Source organism: Trichogramma pretiosum, unplaced genomic scaffold, assembly GCF_000599845.2.
Source record: "Trichogramma pretiosum strain Unisexual culture from Peru unplaced genomic scaffold, Tpre_2.0 scaffold28, whole genome shotgun sequence".
Lineage (NCBI taxonomy): Eukaryota > Metazoa > Arthropoda > Insecta > Hymenoptera > Trichogrammatidae > Trichogramma > Trichogramma pretiosum.
This window is the reverse complement of record NW_019641710.1, coordinates 989,618-1,007,267: the sequence shown is the minus strand read 5'-3', so window position 1 is coordinate 1,007,267 and position 17,650 is coordinate 989,618. Positions and strand designations below refer to the sequence as shown.

At 42.5% G+C, this 17,650-nt stretch overlaps 1 protein-coding gene across 2 annotated transcripts; it reads right to left on the bottom strand.

Moving 5' to 3' along the window:
- Window positions 1–496: 496 nt before the first annotated feature.
- LOC106658789 (shootin-1-like) lies at window positions 497–3,206 on the bottom strand. Of its 2 annotated transcripts, none has more exons than XM_014380907.1 (2): window positions 2,756–3,206; window positions 497–2,222 (listed from the first exon to the last, which is right to left on the bottom strand). In XM_014380907.1, the coding sequence occupies exon 2, from the start codon at window positions 2,168–2,170 to the stop codon at window positions 1,580–1,582; it is 591 nt and encodes a 196-aa protein (XP_014236393.1). In that variant the 5' UTR covers window positions 2,171–2,222; window positions 2,756–3,206; the 3' UTR covers window positions 497–1,579. The 2 variants fall into 2 exon arrangements, with proteins under 2 accessions (XP_014236393.1, XP_014236394.1); XM_014380908.1 differs by lacking the exon at window positions 2,756–3,206 and adding an exon at window positions 2,658–2,747.
- Window positions 3,207–17,650: the final 14,444 nt, after the last annotated feature.

The following is a 17,650-nucleotide window of genomic DNA, read 5'->3' as shown; positions in this document are numbered from 1 at the left end:
ATTCTCGTTTTGAGGGACCCTGTTGTGTATTATTAATTCGTCGATCTTACGAAAGTAAACAAACACAGTACATTAGCGAGAGTAGAGGTGACAGACTGAGAGGATCAACATTTTCATTGAACTTGAAAATGTCGTAGCTGTGTATAGCCAGTATAAACTTACTGTGTATGCCGCTAAGGAATAGATGTCAAAGCTCGTTGTCGGAATCAAAATATACAGACGAACCTGTTGACATTCGTGTGTATTATAATTGTATTATGCCTAAATATGAGTCGAGAAGCCCCGATACAAGCCTATAATTGGCCAATGACTTTGAAAACAGACTTGGAGCACTTTAAATCGATCAAACTCTTTTGTTTGAACCGTTCGACGCTTCTGTGTATATTTAAGTATATGGCCTCATCGTGTTGATGCTCACACGAACAGATAAAGGAATTTTCACTTTTTATTTTACTAGAAACTTTTGGAAGCGAAATAAATGGAGATCGATTGCACATTTTGTACAATATAAATTTATTAGACATTCGAACGATCAAAGAAACATTATGATATTTCGGAAATATATATATTTTTTATACATTTATATAGTTATGTGGTAGCATAAATATTTGTGCATCTATATACGTTTTATTTCTTCTGATAAGGCAACTTTGTGTATCTCTATATAAGACAAGTTACGTATCGTCAATCAATTATATAACAATGAAATTTTTTAGCAGAATTCTGAAACCTCTGAAAAACATCGAGAAATATATAATCTTATACATAATTTTTTTACACACACTTATGACTGTACGTGATATAATATATTTTGATCTGTTTCTTAAATTGAGTCGGGGTTAAAATGGGGTACCATCCAAATGATCCAATTTTGTTCGACAAAATTCATCGCGCACGGAAATCCAAAATAAGCTCCATTTTCGTACCCTCATCTCCTCCGAATAGACCCTATGTTATTAATTACTTTAATTAAAAATACACACTTTATTTACTTGGGACAGATTGCTATGTCGAAACTATTGGTTCACACAAATTCCAAAATACGTAATTACTTATTAAGCGTGCAGGTCTCTCGTAAAAGAAAATTAAAATATGTATATCATCACTCGCTTAGGCTATATAAGAGACACATAACGAGTAAAGGAACTTCTTAACCGAGTAATTCTACGTATTTATAATGGTATGCTGCTGGAGCAAATTTGAGAGGAGAAATCTAGTCAAATTAGCTTTGAGATCCGTATCAGCGGCTTGTACTTGAAATTTTTGCACGTTTTTCTCTTATTTCGCACGCGTCGTGAAATACACGTATCGCAACATACACGCACTCGATAAAAAGGCACTAAAAAACAAGTTGTATTTTAGCAAAAATAGTTAGCACTCTCTATGATAAAGATTTTCAAATTACTCGCTATACACGCGCCTATGAAAATATACAGAGACTCTATTCGCGACGAGGCTTCTCATTTAGCGTCGAACAATCTCGAGACAGGGAGAGATGTACGTGATATAATTGCATAGGTGCACGATATGAAATTGATAATTGCAGCTGCGCACGGAGGACTGGAGGACACGGGGAGATTTAGAGGTCGGTCCTGCCGCCGCCGAAGAACTGCTTGATCAATCTGCGCCCGTCCTTGAGTATCATGTTTTTCTCGTTGATGCAGAGCTTCTTGTACTCGATGTTGACGGTGCTCTTGTGGCTCTTGTCCTTATCGCCCAAGACGCACTCGATCCGCCGCTCGATGTCGTAACTCGGCAGGAAGGCACTGGCCGGCAGCGGCGGGGGCGGCGGTGGCGGGGGCAGGTCCACCGACAGCTGCTGCTGCTGCTGCTGAACGATTTTGGTCTTGTGTTGCATGCAGTCGTCCCAGCACTTGATGCTGTTGTTGCTGTTGTTCTCTTTGATCTCGATGGCCTCCTGCATCTTCTCGAAGCGCATGAGCCTCTGCATGAGCTCGCGCTTGACCGTGTCGCGCTCCTCCAGCCTCATGATGCGATTCTCTATGTCGTACTTCTCCTTCTTCCAGGACTCGCGGAATTTGCGCAGGTCGTCCTTCACCTCGTACATCTCCTCCTTCATTTGCTTCTGGGTCTCGCGTATCTTGGTCATGTCGCGGATGATCTTGCGCAGCATCTCCCGTATCTCCTTGAGCTCCGACGTTACCGTCATGCTGCTCGGCTTATCTGCTCTTCACTTTGCAAACTCTGACTACTCGGTATACCTGCGAATTAAAAATCGATCTATCATTTTGTCAGTCGAAATTAACGTTATCGCGCGCGTTTTATTTTATTAACGGCAAATCGCGACTCGAGGCAATTGAAAGTCTCAGTATGATTATCATCGGGCGACGAGAAGCGCCCGACAAACGGAGCGGAAAATCGTACCGACTTGAACTTTATTCAATTTAGCAGAAAAGTCCACGTGCAGAGCACGATCTACAGATGCGGTATATACGCAAGTACGGTTGCGCGCACTGCGAAAGTCGCGTGGCGAACTTGAGCGGCGCGAGCTATCGAACGATCCAAGTTCCGAGCGTGCACACAACAAAGCTCGCAGTTAACCCGGAAGAAAAAAAAGAAGAAGAAGAGGAGGAAAGCGATCGATCGCGCACATTCGACGCACTGCTCCTGTGAGAGACTTTGAGAAAAATGTTCACCTGCCAGCTGCGAGATCGATCGAAACGCCTGTTATTCGCCTAATAACGATGGATAATGATGATGGAAAAACACAGACATGCACGAGCCGTATACGTACCTGCAAGCTCGCGATGAGAAATCCTTCGCGATAAAGGATACGTGTGCGGGATAATTGTAGCTCGTGACTTTGGGGCGCAGGCGCAGCTACTACCACTACTTCCAGCCAGAATCAACTCGTACACGCACACAACCCTCGGCTGAGCAGCAGCAGCAGAAAAGGCAGGAGGCCGCGAGGAAAACTCGGCTGCTATCTACGACGTTTCTTTCGTGTACAAGTGCGTGTCCGTGTGGAGGTATTCAACAATCGGCGCTGCACATTTCGCCTCGTCACGCTTCGATGTACAACGAGATTGATCGACCCTCGAAAGATCCGCCAGAGCAGCCACGGAGCAGGTACAGAGTTTGTTTTGTCTGCTGCTGCTGCTGCTGCCTCGGCGATCTGCCTGGCTGGAGGAGCGATTTAGACTAAGCGCTCCTTGCTGCAGACGTTCTAGGACGAGCCTCGCGACTCCACGAGGGCGACTGCGCGCATAAACGATGATGGGGTGGACTACTCCGCTGCACATGCTCTACATTACACATATACATACCTATCCTCCACACCTACGCCTCACACACGTGCGAGTATTCGTGTATACATGTGCAAGTACACGCGCGCGGCGGACACGAAACTAGCGCAGTTGTGTGCGCGACTCGCGTAGAGGGGGATGATTTTGTATGGACATACCGACGTTGCAGGTGTTGCGCGGCACAACAAAAAATACACAACAGACGAGCCAAAAGATTTTTCTACTCGCACCCGACAAAGAGCTATTTTAGCCGAGCAGAGGCCGGCTGCGTGGATTTATCCAGCGGATCCATGCCTCGTGGGCGCTTCGATTTTTCAAAGGATCTGCGCTCCACGAATCAAATGCCGTAGTGAAAATTCTTTCTCTTCTCGAAGAAACAAAAAATCTTATTGTATACTTGCTTCGAAATTTTTTCGCTACAGCGTCTTCTTTTTTTCCGAGTCGCCGAGAGGACGTTTAAACGGGATGTTTTGGCTCGTCGACAGTCTGCATTTCGCTTTTAACGCTCGCTCGGCATGCCAATTTTCCAGAGAAACTTGTCTATACGTAAGAGCTACATTGAGAAACTTTGTTGTTTCCTAATATACACATTGGTGCGGCCGCGAGGCGTTTAATATTGTTATGAAGACAGAAAAATCGCGGCTCGAGCTCGCGCGCTTTCAAGCTCGTATTATTGGCAAACAAACTTTTGCATCATAATTAATTTTTGCAGCGATTTTTTTCTCTCTCGCACGCGCGTGCACATAAACACATACACACACTTACGAGTGGTACGAATATAAACAACCAAGTGGACTCGTTCAACGACGATGATGATGATGATTTTTTTTTCGTCGCAGCTCGCGCTAATGTACAAGGTCAAAACTTTTTTGCTCTCTATGCGCACATTAAACATACATCGTGGATACAATTAATGTTACAATATTTATTGCGCAAGTAAGAGGAGATTTTTGCATGGACAATGAGATTTTTCTTCAAACAAGAATATGCATTTCTGGTAGCTTGAACAATCGTACAAAAAAATCTTTCGTTCGGTTGTTTACAAAGTAGGAAAAAAATTCCCATCCAATCGTCTTCTTTATTTATTTTTTTATTTTTTGACGCATAGGCATTAAAGAGAGCAAAAAATTGATCACAACACGAATTTTGCAAAAAATTAAAATTCTCCGTCGTGTAAACTCTGGTATATAAAAATGTAAAATATCCGCTTACTTTGCTTTTAAAAAAAGTCCCGTAAAATCATCGACTCTACACGTGCGACGCGTCTATTATGAATTTTCCAAAGAAAAAAAAATTCCTTGAAGGTCAGAACTCGCATCGTTGGCTCTTCCAACTGTCGTGTTGTTGTTATATCTACCACGGCGACGACGACGACGACGACGACGATAGACGCTAAAGATGCGCGCGTGCGTGTAAGTACACGATTTGTGCTCGTCCAAAAAAAAAAACATTCACATTGGACGGGCTTCTGTGTTCATCCTCGCGCTGGCATTGTGTGTATTATATGAAAACTGTTGTTGCGTACCGACGGTTGTCGAACCCAAAAAATAGTCGACGCAAGCGAGCGCCGAGGATATAATTAATATTTGCGCCCCACGCTGTTCCTCGGCACTTTTATATTTTCATTAAGTTACTTTCACCCCCGCTGCGCACGTGAGCTGCCTTTTGTGCTGTGTGCGAGTCCGTGCCCATTTTTTCTTCGCCGCAAAGAGGCGAGATTCATTTGCTTTTATTATTTATTCATCGGGGGCTGTTTATTTATTACCAGGCAGTTTTCTCCTCGTTTCGATCGACGAGTTTTTCCCCCTGAGAGTAAGAAAATGGATGAAACGCTGTGCGCGCGCGAAAACTTCATAAATCATCTCCGTACGTGTATATAATGCATACGCAACTTTCTTGTAGATGGCGAGCCGCGACAAATCGTTTTCGCCGCGCGACTGAGAAAATAGCAATATTACAGTGGCTTGTGTACACGGTGGTGCACTATCGTGTATTGGAAAATCAACGCGAGGCGCTAGCTTTTCATGGCAAATGTGAAATGCCTTTATAACTTAATCGCTGCTCGCATACGACTTAAAATTCGATCGACTCACGCGGATTTTTTTTTATTCTCGAATAATATACATAAATGCGCGCGAGCATCTCATAAATGTGCTGCGAATCGGTGCCTGCAGCCGATAACCTCGTAAACTTACGTCATCCTCAAAGACAGAAATGACACATCGCGCGGCTCGTTAGTAAAGTGAGGCCCGATTTTTCACGCCGAGTCCTTGTGGTCTCCTGGTGCAGCGATCCTCGCATCGATTAAATTAAATTGATTCCAGCCAAATTACTGCACTGAAAAATCGATTAATCAAGCTCGGCGCTTTAGGTGAAAGTTTGATAAAACGGCCGGGTTCATTCGATGTTAATAACATCATTTTTTAACATTAAAAAAAGAAAAAAATATGCTTGTGTTTCACGTGCGTCGCTAAAAGTTGTGGCGCGCGCACGACTGCGAAAGCATCGATTTTCATTTTCATCGTCGTCGTCGTCGTCGTCGTCGCCATCGTCTGGTCCGAGGCGAGGTACTATATAGCTATTTGCTTTCTAAAAATACACTCCGCACGGTGCGGCTGATTTTCCGTGAAAATTTATACGTCCATTTCACGTAACTGTCGTTTTCACTCGCGTTGAAAAGTAAAAAAAAAGATATCTCCGCAAATATAATGAACGCATCGAAAGATTTGCCAAGAGAGCTAAAGAGCCAAATATTTTCGAAGCTGCTTGGAAAATACAGTAAATTGCTTTCGAGACTTTTGCTGTCGCGGCACTTCTTCGCCTCTTCCTCTTCTCGATCGCTACAACATTGTAATATTAGACGCGAAGGACGTCGAACTCTGAAAAAACAAACGGCTCTAAACTGCCCCCGCGACCTCGAGGTAGTGCCTCGGTGCGCGAGAGCTCGAGCTTTGCCAAGTTTTAGCGCCGTGCCGTAATTTCGGCTCTCGTATCGCGATGCCTCTGGAGCTTATAATGAGGCGAACTATAATATATACGGGCGAAGGTGAAAGTTTTCGGGGAAAGGTTGGCAGTGATTTTACCACCGAGCGTAGGTTCAAGGTCGCTCGTGAGATTTCGATTTTATCGGCCGAACGAACGGCGTATCCTCGTCTACCTATATATATGTAGAGTATATCGTCTGTTTCCTTCGTAGTCCCAAAGAAAGAGCCGCGTGCGTCAGCGAGAGGGAGAATGAATGCAAACATGCAACGAGGAAGCTTCGATTCGAAATGGATCAAGGGCAATTGGGCTTTTAGATGCACAAATCGTTGCCTCATCCTCGAGAGATGTTTAAAAAAAAAAGTCAGATATATATAAAAATGAGCGTATCGAGCGGGAGCTCTCCCAGTTCGAAATTCACGCAGGCGCGACGTCGCGGCTTGAGCAATCGTCCGCTTTTAAAAACGTCCGAGACGAGATTGCCAATTCAGCGTCGCGTATAGTTTGCACTTTTACCTATTTCGTGCGACTAAATGGAAAAAAACGAGCCTCTCTTCGTTGTTTCTTTGGTTCGATGCAAATCACGAGTGAAATTTGCGAATGCGAACGCACTTTGCACTTGCGGACAGGCAGCACAGACCCCCAACTCGAGGCATACGTGCAGTGCGGCAAGTTTGTAAAAATCGTTGCAGTGCGCGAACGAGGAGAAGTGTAGCGGCGTTGCAGACGATCGTATATGCATGCATGCGAGTGTATATGCACGCGATAAAGTGTCAACCAGTTTTGAAGTCTCGAAAAACAGGTTTCTTTACGGAAGATAAACTTCGAGCTTCTCCTCTCTCGCGCGCGGGACTCGCATGCACACACACGCACACACGACGACGCTATAAATAGGAGCACATATTGCAGGCGGCCCAGGCCAGGAATTTCGTGCTATGTAACATGTACGAATAGCTTCATATAGCCACGTATTTTCGACAAAACCCCAGTACTTATGGGATGGCTTATAGCGAGAGATCCATGCAGAATCAAAAGAAATTCGTACGAGTGTGATATTACGCACTTGTGAATTATGCCTTGAACGTATAGCGCAATACCGATTCGCCTCGCAAACAGGTTTAATTTACCAAACATCGTCGTCCTCGTCGTCATCGTCGAGGATATTCGCATCTAAGACCATCGCCGGCGTTATATGCAGCTCCTTCTTTTTTGTGCAATCGGAGATATATAAAAGTTTACGTAACGATGCGTAGTCATCGATCGAGGCTGTATCGTCGACGACGCCAACAACGAGACGTGTTTCGAGGATTATTGAATCATCGCGAGGCTCGTCAATGATTTCGACGAATCGATATACGTGTATCATGGGCAACGTATAGGGGGATTTTATTTGCGGATCGCCGAGAAAAGGCGAGCGAGAGAGAAGGAAAGTTTCGGGCGGGTAGGCGTGAAAAACAAGGAAGCCTTAAATGAGGCAGAAAAGACTTGTAATATCGACAAAGAGCCACAAGCTGCCTTGCCAGAATGCACGTATGGTATAATTCTCGAGCGAGAGAAAGAGAGAAAGAGACAGAGAGGGAGCGGGGCTGGCAGCCGCGCATGAAAGGAGGATGATCGCATACATATATTTATATGTAGAAAAGAGTTGAAACAGGCTCTCCTGTGGCGGAGTTGTTTGACCAGCTGGCTGGAGCGATGCCGCTGCTGCTGCTGTTGCTGCCTCGAATTTGCCTTGCGAGCTGCACATACACACACACGCCATATAACTGTATGTAATATTTCAAAGACGCGAGGCTTTTAAATTAAAATAAAAAAAAAAGGAGAAAAATATACGAATGTGATTTCTCGTGCACTACTTTTGGAAAGTATGAAAAGTTTGGCTGGTTCGGATTTTTATTTTCATTTTTCTTTTTCGCTCAAGATTACTTAATGAAATTTTTTAAAAATTCTCGAATACGATAATGAGCTACTAAGTTCGTGCTTCCGAAATCGAACATTTCAATTCCAAATAAATAGTTCCACGTCTGACATAAGAGAAATACATGCGGGCGTTCCACAAGATAGTATTCCTGGACCCACTCTGTACTTATTTTATACACGTCTGACACTCTATCTTTAACGAATGTTTGCATATTAATAGACGTATGGTACTGCTATAATAGGCATATGGTACTGCTCGGTACAAATACAAATCTCGTAATTGCCATCGGGAAATTTTCAGAGATATTTACGTGAAGTTGAAGCATGCCAAAAACTATTGGATAACGCCATTAATAAAATAGAAAAAGAATCGAAGAGCATCGCAATCATCTTGCTTCAGAATACCTGATCAAATGAAGTGAACATTGCCTAATCCGCAGCGATTTGTTAAAATATCACGTAATGGCGGGACCAATTGGGAAAATCTTACATTTGGGCCAACACGAGATAATCTAGAATAAAGACCAAAATAAATGTACTGAATTCCGTTAAGATATCAGCAACGACACTCAACAATAATCTTTTTCATGCTACCCCATCAGAACCTAATCTCTTTTGTCTCAGCGGCCAAAACATGTGCCGTGTTTTACTCCCACCCTCGTGTATTAATTTATCTCGCTCAAAACAGTTTGGTCCTAAGGCATTCAAGTGTAGTGTGCAGGGCTCAAGTTTAACATGGATATCGTTGAAACCAACGAGGCCATTAACAAAACTTAAATATTTCACGTTCGACAGATTTGGATGCATGGGAATGAAAATAACGTCTAATAATCCACTCAAGTACTCAAAAATATAAAATTCTTCAACCCATATGCTAGGGGGCGTTTTTTAAAACTTCTATTGAATATTTTTCTAAAAGGCTCTATGGTATTTTATAAAATATTGAAATGAAGGTTATCATTGAAACTTTGGGAGAAATACTAGGTAAAAATTTCAGAAAACAAAATTTAAAATTTGGTCTGGATTCGTCACCATCTTGAATCTCTAAATTAAACTTTTGACTTTCTAATGTTAATGGCGTACGAACGAAAACATACTTTTTTATAATTAATTGTTGCAACTATGTGATTATTGTTTCTCATATGATAGATTGTAATAAACATCTTTAAAATACTCCCAATGTTCCTTTCAGTTCTTAATGTACAGTGTGGCTTGTTGTTAAGGGGACACGTACACCTTAAACTCAAAAAATGTTTTATTAACATTTTGAGTAGGATTTTTCCGTCCCTTTCCATTGCATTTTTTGAAATTCCAAAATTTTGATTTTGTACTGAGATACAGCTGTTTCCGTGAGCCTTTTTCCTATACTTTACGTGTTAAATTTTTTCTTCCTTTGCGTTTTCTGGCGAGTAGTGTTTTTGGTCATCTATCTTAACTTTCAGAGGGTACCAATTAAGCTTCAGGACCAGGGTCGCGTACACTTTTTCAGAACATCAATGGTTACGGTCACTACCTCGGATGAGACGATCGAACGGGCAGATTGCTCTGCATGAACAGTTAAGCACACATTTTTTTCCATTTTTCGTTTTTACCGAAATTTAAGTCATAAAAGTACTGAGAGTGACCTATGAGTTGAATTGTCTCAGCTATAGTAGTGGCCGTAACCATTAATGCTCTGAAGATGTGTACGCGATCCTGGTGCTGAAGCTTAATTGGTATCCACTGAAAGTTACGTGAGGTGACCAAAAACACTACTCGCCAGAAATAGCAAAATAAGAAATATCTTAACATGTAAAGTATACAAAAAAAGCTCACGAAAACAGTTGTGTCTCAGGGCACAATCAAAATTTTGGAATTTCGAAAAATGCAATGGAAAGGGACGGAAAATTCTACTCAAAATTTCAATAAAAATTTTTTCGAGTTTAAGGTGTATGTGTTCCCTCAAGTAGCATCATCACGACACGTTGATATTTTCAATACTCCTTGTCCTTCTCGATGTCGTCGAGTTATATATTCTTTGATATTATTTCGTATATAAATACTCGACAACTCCATTTCTGTGCTCCGTATGAAATGTATCAAATAAAAAAGCTCGAGTGGTCGCAAGTCGTTGTCGTCGTCATCGTCATCGTCGTTGTTTTTCATCATTACGTTGGTGAGAATACACCAAATTGGTTAAAAATACAACGGCCGTAGCCTCACACGTGCAGCCGCGCGTCGAGATAGTTCCAACTTAATTTGGAGCGATACAATCGCCCCGAATTCGAATTTGAGATATCTCTACATGTGATTACAGCTGCAATGTACACGAGTAAAGCGTTAGATGGAAAGTTTTGGTTGCCCGTGGGATGTGGCCTACACATGCATTACAGGAGTCAAAATACGGTACACATGGTCCTTTAAATTTCCGGCAGTTTTTTTCCTCCACAGTCTTACGTAGGCTTCTTCACATTTCTATGACCAGGTGAAAGCAACTATCCGACGGGTCCGAAGAAATTTTACATAAAAAGTCATAAAGTAAAAGTCGAAAAGTCGCCGACACAATACATGACGTAGGAACATTGCAACGTTGCAAAGTATGCTATAGACGTATACTATGACGTGGCGAGTGTGTGTACGCGTGAACGCATTTGATGCAAGATAATTGACGATGATACGACAAACAGTTGCCAGTCGGCTATTTGATCAAGGGTTAGACCACGTGCGCGATGTCGGCCTTATCATCTATCTGACTGGGCTTTTGCGCGTTCGGTAGCAGTTCTTCGTCCTCGCTATTGTTCAAAGCTTCTACGTACATCGTTAGATTGTGCTTTTCACATGTTTTTCTCGATTTATTCCCCAGCGCTTAAGGAACAATATTAAATACTGCTCTTCGTTATTTTCTTGAAATAGATGTCGTAAACGAAAGAGAGAGAGAGAGAGAGAGAGAGAGAAAGAGATGATAATCGCGCGAGGAACATACGATGCCACTCCACGTAGAGCAGCAGCGGAGAGAGAGAGAAAAGCTATATTTAGACAGAGTCAAACTGTACGGGATGTTGTGCTATTTTATCTGTTATGCGAGTGACGAGTTGCTTTCACGAGTCGCTCTCGACAAGCAACACAAATTATAATGAAAATAAAATGAAAAATTTGATAATCCACTTTAATGTTTAGCCAAAGAAATAGGTTTGCAATGAACATGATTGTTTTTCTGGCTTTTCGATTTTTTGTATTGTTGCGAGTATTTCGACGCACGACTACTATCTCGACTAAGACATTAATAAACAAAGAACATTTTTCCAGCCTGATGGTTGGATATTGGTCCGGGTGGTGTGTCAGCTTTTGGCAAAGTGATTTATGAGCTGATCCCAGAGCCTGTATATTATCTGCACAAACTGCGAGTTACACTCGAAGGATCAACGATTTGACGAGTCTTTGTTTCGAGTTCAAATTTCAAGGTGAAATTCAGAGTCCCAAATTTAACGTGTATAATATTCCTACCATCATGAGGCAATTTCATCGAGCTATGTACAATATGTGTACAGCGATCTGATTTTTGTATCGATCGAGTTGCGCAACGTTGAATATTCATCAAACGTTTCTTTCTCTCAAGTAAAGCCGTTAAAACGGAAACACGAAAATCTCTCTTCCACAATCTTACTTTCACCTATTTTTAATGATAATAATTTTTACATCAACATTTTCCATTATTAATAGAGAAAAGGCGCATCGGTGATAATGGGAGAAAAAAATGTTGACGCCAGCCACGTACGTAATAATCGCTGGAACGTCTGTTTGGAGCAAAAAATTGTATGCTGCGCTCGTTGGGAAATACTTATAATCTAAACGCGCGCGCACACAGACAATTACACGAATTATATACATGTACTTGATATCGAAACGACTGAAGCGACTGGCTGCCTCGCGGGATGTGTGCGTGTGCGTTTGTATAGGCTACATTTTGATAAGATTATGAAAAAAATTTGGCCTTCTGGAAACGTTTGCCTCTTTCGCGCGCTCATGCACATCATATTCACACACACACACACACACACGTGCACAGCGCGCACATACACACGTTTCAAGAGTACACAGACACGCGCAAGCTGTACAATATACGCAGCTGACGATGCTACTCGGAGCATAATACGAATTTGAAGAAATAATAAATTAAATAAAATTATCGTAATCGTAGATTGGCCAATAAGGACTATAATATAATACACATTAGGTCTGAGAGTGTGGCAAACGAGCTGAGGTTATCAACACGACCGACCCGCTTCGTACGAGCCATTTATTATCTCGGACGTCTTGAAAAAAACGAAATGGAAAACAGACTCATATTGTGAGTTTCGATAGAGGAAGAAAAGCAAGAAACTCCTTTTTACCTGTTAAAAATCTGTGCTAACCAACTGGCTAAAAGTGTAACGAAATAATAGATTAAATAAATGATTGAATTTCCTCAAATCGATTGTACTTAGTTGAGCGATGCAAAAAGCCACTCTCTCTCAGGCACAGCGCGAATCTGCAGCGTGTCTTGCAAGAGACGCGTCGACCTAATTTTTGCTCCCCTCGTCGTAAAAGCTTATGCGTATGTGTTTATTCAATGGATATTAGATATACATTTTCGATACATAATCGCGCGGTTTTGCCGCGAAAAGACCGCACAATGCCCGACTTGGAGACCATAATACTCTGTTTCGAGCTTGTGGTCGGACCATGAGGGAGAGAGAGAGAGAGAGAGTCGATTCTTCGTAAACATAATATTTTATTGGATCAATATTCAATGATGTACGTTTACGAAAAGGGATTCAAATAGGGACGCGAAAAATGCTTATACTTTCACCAATTGAAAAGGAAAACAAGTAAGGGCAATTAATTTTCTTAATTTATACCCGTTAAAGAAAAGACTGGAAATATAGTTTGCGTCGTTATTCGGTAACGAGACTGACTACCGCAAACCACTATCTAAGCGTACTGTTTCATTTCTAAAGTCTCTATGACTTATTATTTATTTATTTTTAATAAAGCGAGTTGGAAAAAATTATTTCGGTCATGGCTTGTTGCGTGTTCGTGTGCATACGAGTGAGCTAGATTTCAAAAGCAAACAATGTCCATGTGCTCGTCCCGATTCTAATTACATATAATATATACTATGTAGTATGTACTCATGCCGGCACATAGGTCGGAGTCTACCGACAGAGTTAACAACAAATATGCGTGCGAACTACTTGATATTTTGACTGAAGGATCGGTCGATGCGCGCAAACACGCCTATACACGCGTAGAAGACGAAAAACTGCTCAATGTCACGCGACGTAAAAACCAAGCAAGAATTTCATTTATTTTGAAAACTATTATTATAGAAATCACAACAGCCAAGTTTCCGTTACATTCCTGCAATGAAGAAAAAATTCGACAAAGAACCTCTCCAATATAATGAGGCTTTTCGAGCATGCTGTCAAGGATGCTGTCTTTTTTCTTTTTTCTTTTTTAAGGCATATCGTCAATCGAGAATCGTATCCTGTCAATCGATCTTGCCAATACTGAGTAAAAAAAATTGTTTGGCTATGCGGAGAATTTTGAACGCGAATTTTATTTTAATACTTTTCAGCGATTCAAGGACATGGTCGATGTTCATGTGATTTCCCAAAAAACTATGCGCTTTACATTCCCGTGTGACAAATAATTCCCGATCTAATGCATAGTCTATATATGCCCGCAGACAGATTTCTGTTGCTCTCAACATACACATGTGTAGGGTACAAAAGACAGGCCAGCAGCGATGCGGTACACAGCGAGTCTCGTGCAATAGCCGAAAAAAAGTGAAAGAAAGAAAGAACAAGAAGAGCGTTTAGTGCAGTAGCAGCATACAATTTCCCACGACAGAGCGAGAGAAGCACACCGAGCACGAGCACGAGAAGAGCGAAAGGAGAGAAAGAGAAAAATCCCGACAATGCCCTCTACTCCTTAATACGCGATATAGGTATAGGATACGCGCTGCTGCCGTTACACATATAAGCGATCGAGGGGTCGCCGCCGCTTCATCTGGCTCGCACATGTGCGTCCGTTGCCGGTGTGCGTTGCTGCTGCTTAGCTACCGCTATGCTGCTCTACGCGCGATATATATACGCCGCACTGAAAAAATGTGCGAGCGATGCTGCAAGAGACTCTATACTACCTCCCCTTTGTATGTGTGTAAGTGTATGAGAGAGCAGAGGAGAGACCCTTCGGGGGGCTAACACTTCTCCGCGTCGCTATGTACTTTCCTTGTCTCGGCAGCCTTACAGTCGGAGCGGAGCAGCAGCAGTCGTCGTTGTCACTCCGCAACGCGCCGGCTCCGACGACGGAAGCTTCTGGAGACTCTCTTTTAGATCAGCCGATATCACGAGACTCGACAATCGCTATCGATTTTTTCGGCTGCTGAGCTGCCGCACATGCCATTATCTTGCCTCGACAGACCGACCAAAAAAACGTCCATCAGCTGCTTCTGCTGACTCTCGAACGAGCTACGAGCCCGTGTTTTACGTAATATACGAGCACGAGACTTCGGAGTAGGAAGAGCAGTTGCGCGTACGAAATTTCGAAAATGAAGAAATTTGAAAAACTTGAAATCTTTATTTTCATTCAAAACTTCCTGCACGGATTATGTAGCAAGCTGCTCGTGTACGTATACCGAGAATCGATGGCCATTCAAATGTATAAATTTTACTTCACGAGTTATTGTCGCACACTACGCTTACACTGTATACACGGCTCTTTGTCGTGCGTGAAGTTTTTCAAAGCTATACGTGTGCGTTTCGTGCGTACGCTTTACGAATACAATACGAATCGCCTCAGACCCTTCGAAACGAAAGCGAATCTTCGGCTTTCAATTTCTTCTCGCTCTTTTGTGTACGTAACACACATACACGGATCCCATGTGCTTCGCGTCGAGGCCGCGTACGAAATAGTTTCGGCCGTAAACCAGCCGCCTGCTATGTATTTAATACTACTGAAACAAACGACTTTTCGGCGAAAATCCAGTGCTCGATCCAATTTTAAAGTTTCAATGCGACGACCATCCATAATGAAGTTTAGCGAGGCAAAAATGAAAATCCGATGAATAACGAAAAAAGAAAAGATGGCCCTCGAGCAACGGACGCAACGATTAGCCATATAGAAAGTACTTCGCGGCCACATGTTTTTGCGCAAAGCCCGCATTATGTGCGTGCGTATGTTGCATTATAATAGGCGCGCCACGCGAGCATACGGTCTTAAATCATATTTGCTCGGAGTAGCGCCGAGGTGCGCGCTTTCAAACTTCAGCTAAACACGCGTTTATGTGTATAATACGTAATTTCATTCGCACACAAACTGGTCGCAGAGAGAAGGAAAAAATTGCGCCAAGCCGCTCGGCTGAATCGGGAAAAATATCAAGGCTTTCGATTGGTCGACAAACGAAGACTACACATGCGGGATGTATAGCTCGAAATCCTCGCGAAGAAAGTTCACGTTGGTGCGTGAACATTCCGGGTGCACGCATGGCTTGCTATTATACACTTCTTCATCGTGCACTTTCGCTGACGGTGCTCACTCGGACGCGGTGGAGCTCGGCAGACGCAAACTTTTCACTGCTCTTTTTTTTACTTTGGATTTTCCCGCGAAGAACCGAAATCGTCGCAAAATTGACTAATTGATTAATCGAGCCGTACGAAATTTTTCTACCTGCGTGAGCAAACACTCGTGTGCAATATTTCGCCACTTTACGTTTAATTAGTCATCTATATCACAAGAAACGTTCGAAAACGATGAATCAATGAGTTTATATATATAATCAACGGTTTGATGAACAACGAAGCGCCTCAGTAGCAAAGATGCGTAATCGAATCGAATGAAAAAATAACGTTATTTACAAATTGTCGTGAGTAATAAGTCACGATAACCCGTACACAAGACAAAATAAAATTTGCTTTGTCGTGAAACATCGTCGCCGTTGGAAAACAAAAAAGAAAGATATGGCACATCGCGCGGAACAAAAGAAATTATTCAGCATCGTACCATGCAATTGGCTCCTTGAAAACGAGGAAGTTGCAATAATACACAAATTTCGACCGACCATGCGCGTCTACACGGATTTATGCAGTTTTTTTGTTGTTGCATCGCGTTCACGGCTTCAAGGTGTTACACGCTTATACAATTTGAGTAAGGCAGCCCCGAGGCGCGAAAAAATGTTTTTCAGATCGTTTGTTAATGAGTTATAAGTAAACGCGTTGAAAGAGCACAAGAGACGAGGCACAAACGCGCGCAGTTTCGATGAACAACGACGTTAATTTTATTTCAGGTGCTAAAAATTGTTGTTCTTTTGCCACTTATTTTTCGGCATCTCGTATTTATTGATAAACAAGCTCGAAAAAAGAGTCACTTCCCGAAAGATGGAAAAGACGATTTTTTTCTCTTTCAACGACGTGCAGACTTGCGAGCGCGCGACGATTCTCGAGAACGTTCTTAAAAATAATCGCGTCACTCGTCGTGCATAATTTACAGAGCAAGACCCGTAGGAAAAAACAAAAGTCGCACAACACAGCCAGTCAGTGTACTCTCCGCACTGTGCAGCTTCTTCTGCACGAAGAAAAGCCGCATCGGGCATAATGAAACACGCATACGCACACCAACACACACACACATATGCATTTAGCAGACTCGCGAAAGCACGCCAAAGAAAGTACAAGATGAAAATACAAAAATGATGCCGGATACGGCCAGCACACACTCGTACATACACAAACTTCGCAGTGAGGGAGAAAGAGAAGGAAAGACTTTTGCTACCACTTGTAAGTATGTACGCGCGCGTATACGTGTGTTTCGGCGCGTCCAATTGGCGCGACGCAAGTGTCAACTGTTTAGAATTCTCCGGTGCTCGCGCCTGCCTGCACAAACGCACGGCGACGTCGAGCTTTTGGAACTTTATAATTAGAGCTCTGCTCGGCGAGTTTAATATATACATGTATATTTGAAGGCACGCGAAGCAGAAATGCGTGCGAGCGACTGCTGTGTCTGCTCGAGCCATGTGTTATCGTTTTGTCATATATAAACGTTTAAAGCTATGATCTATTTGAACACGGGCTTCATTTCTTATTTTTCGTACCGACAAAAATTGCTCCGAGACGCCGATTGTTCACTGCTACACGCATTGTGAGCGCAAACGCGGTAACGAAGAGACAGAACAAGTCCGTCGCGCAAGGCTGACTCTACGTCTACACGAACTACTGCCTGTGCTCGCATGGGAGCACTAAAGTTCTAGATTAAACGTCACGATGCTTCGTAAATGTCACTACTCCTCGTTATAGCATCATCATCGGCCAGAGCAATATAACTTCGACTGTTGATTTTTTCCCGTTATATATATATCGGAGTTAAACATCCTCGATAAATTTATCCATAAAAATTTTATGATTTTCTAAATCAACACGGTTTTTATGAAGAGTCTTTCAATATCATGTTGGTACCTTGATTATGTA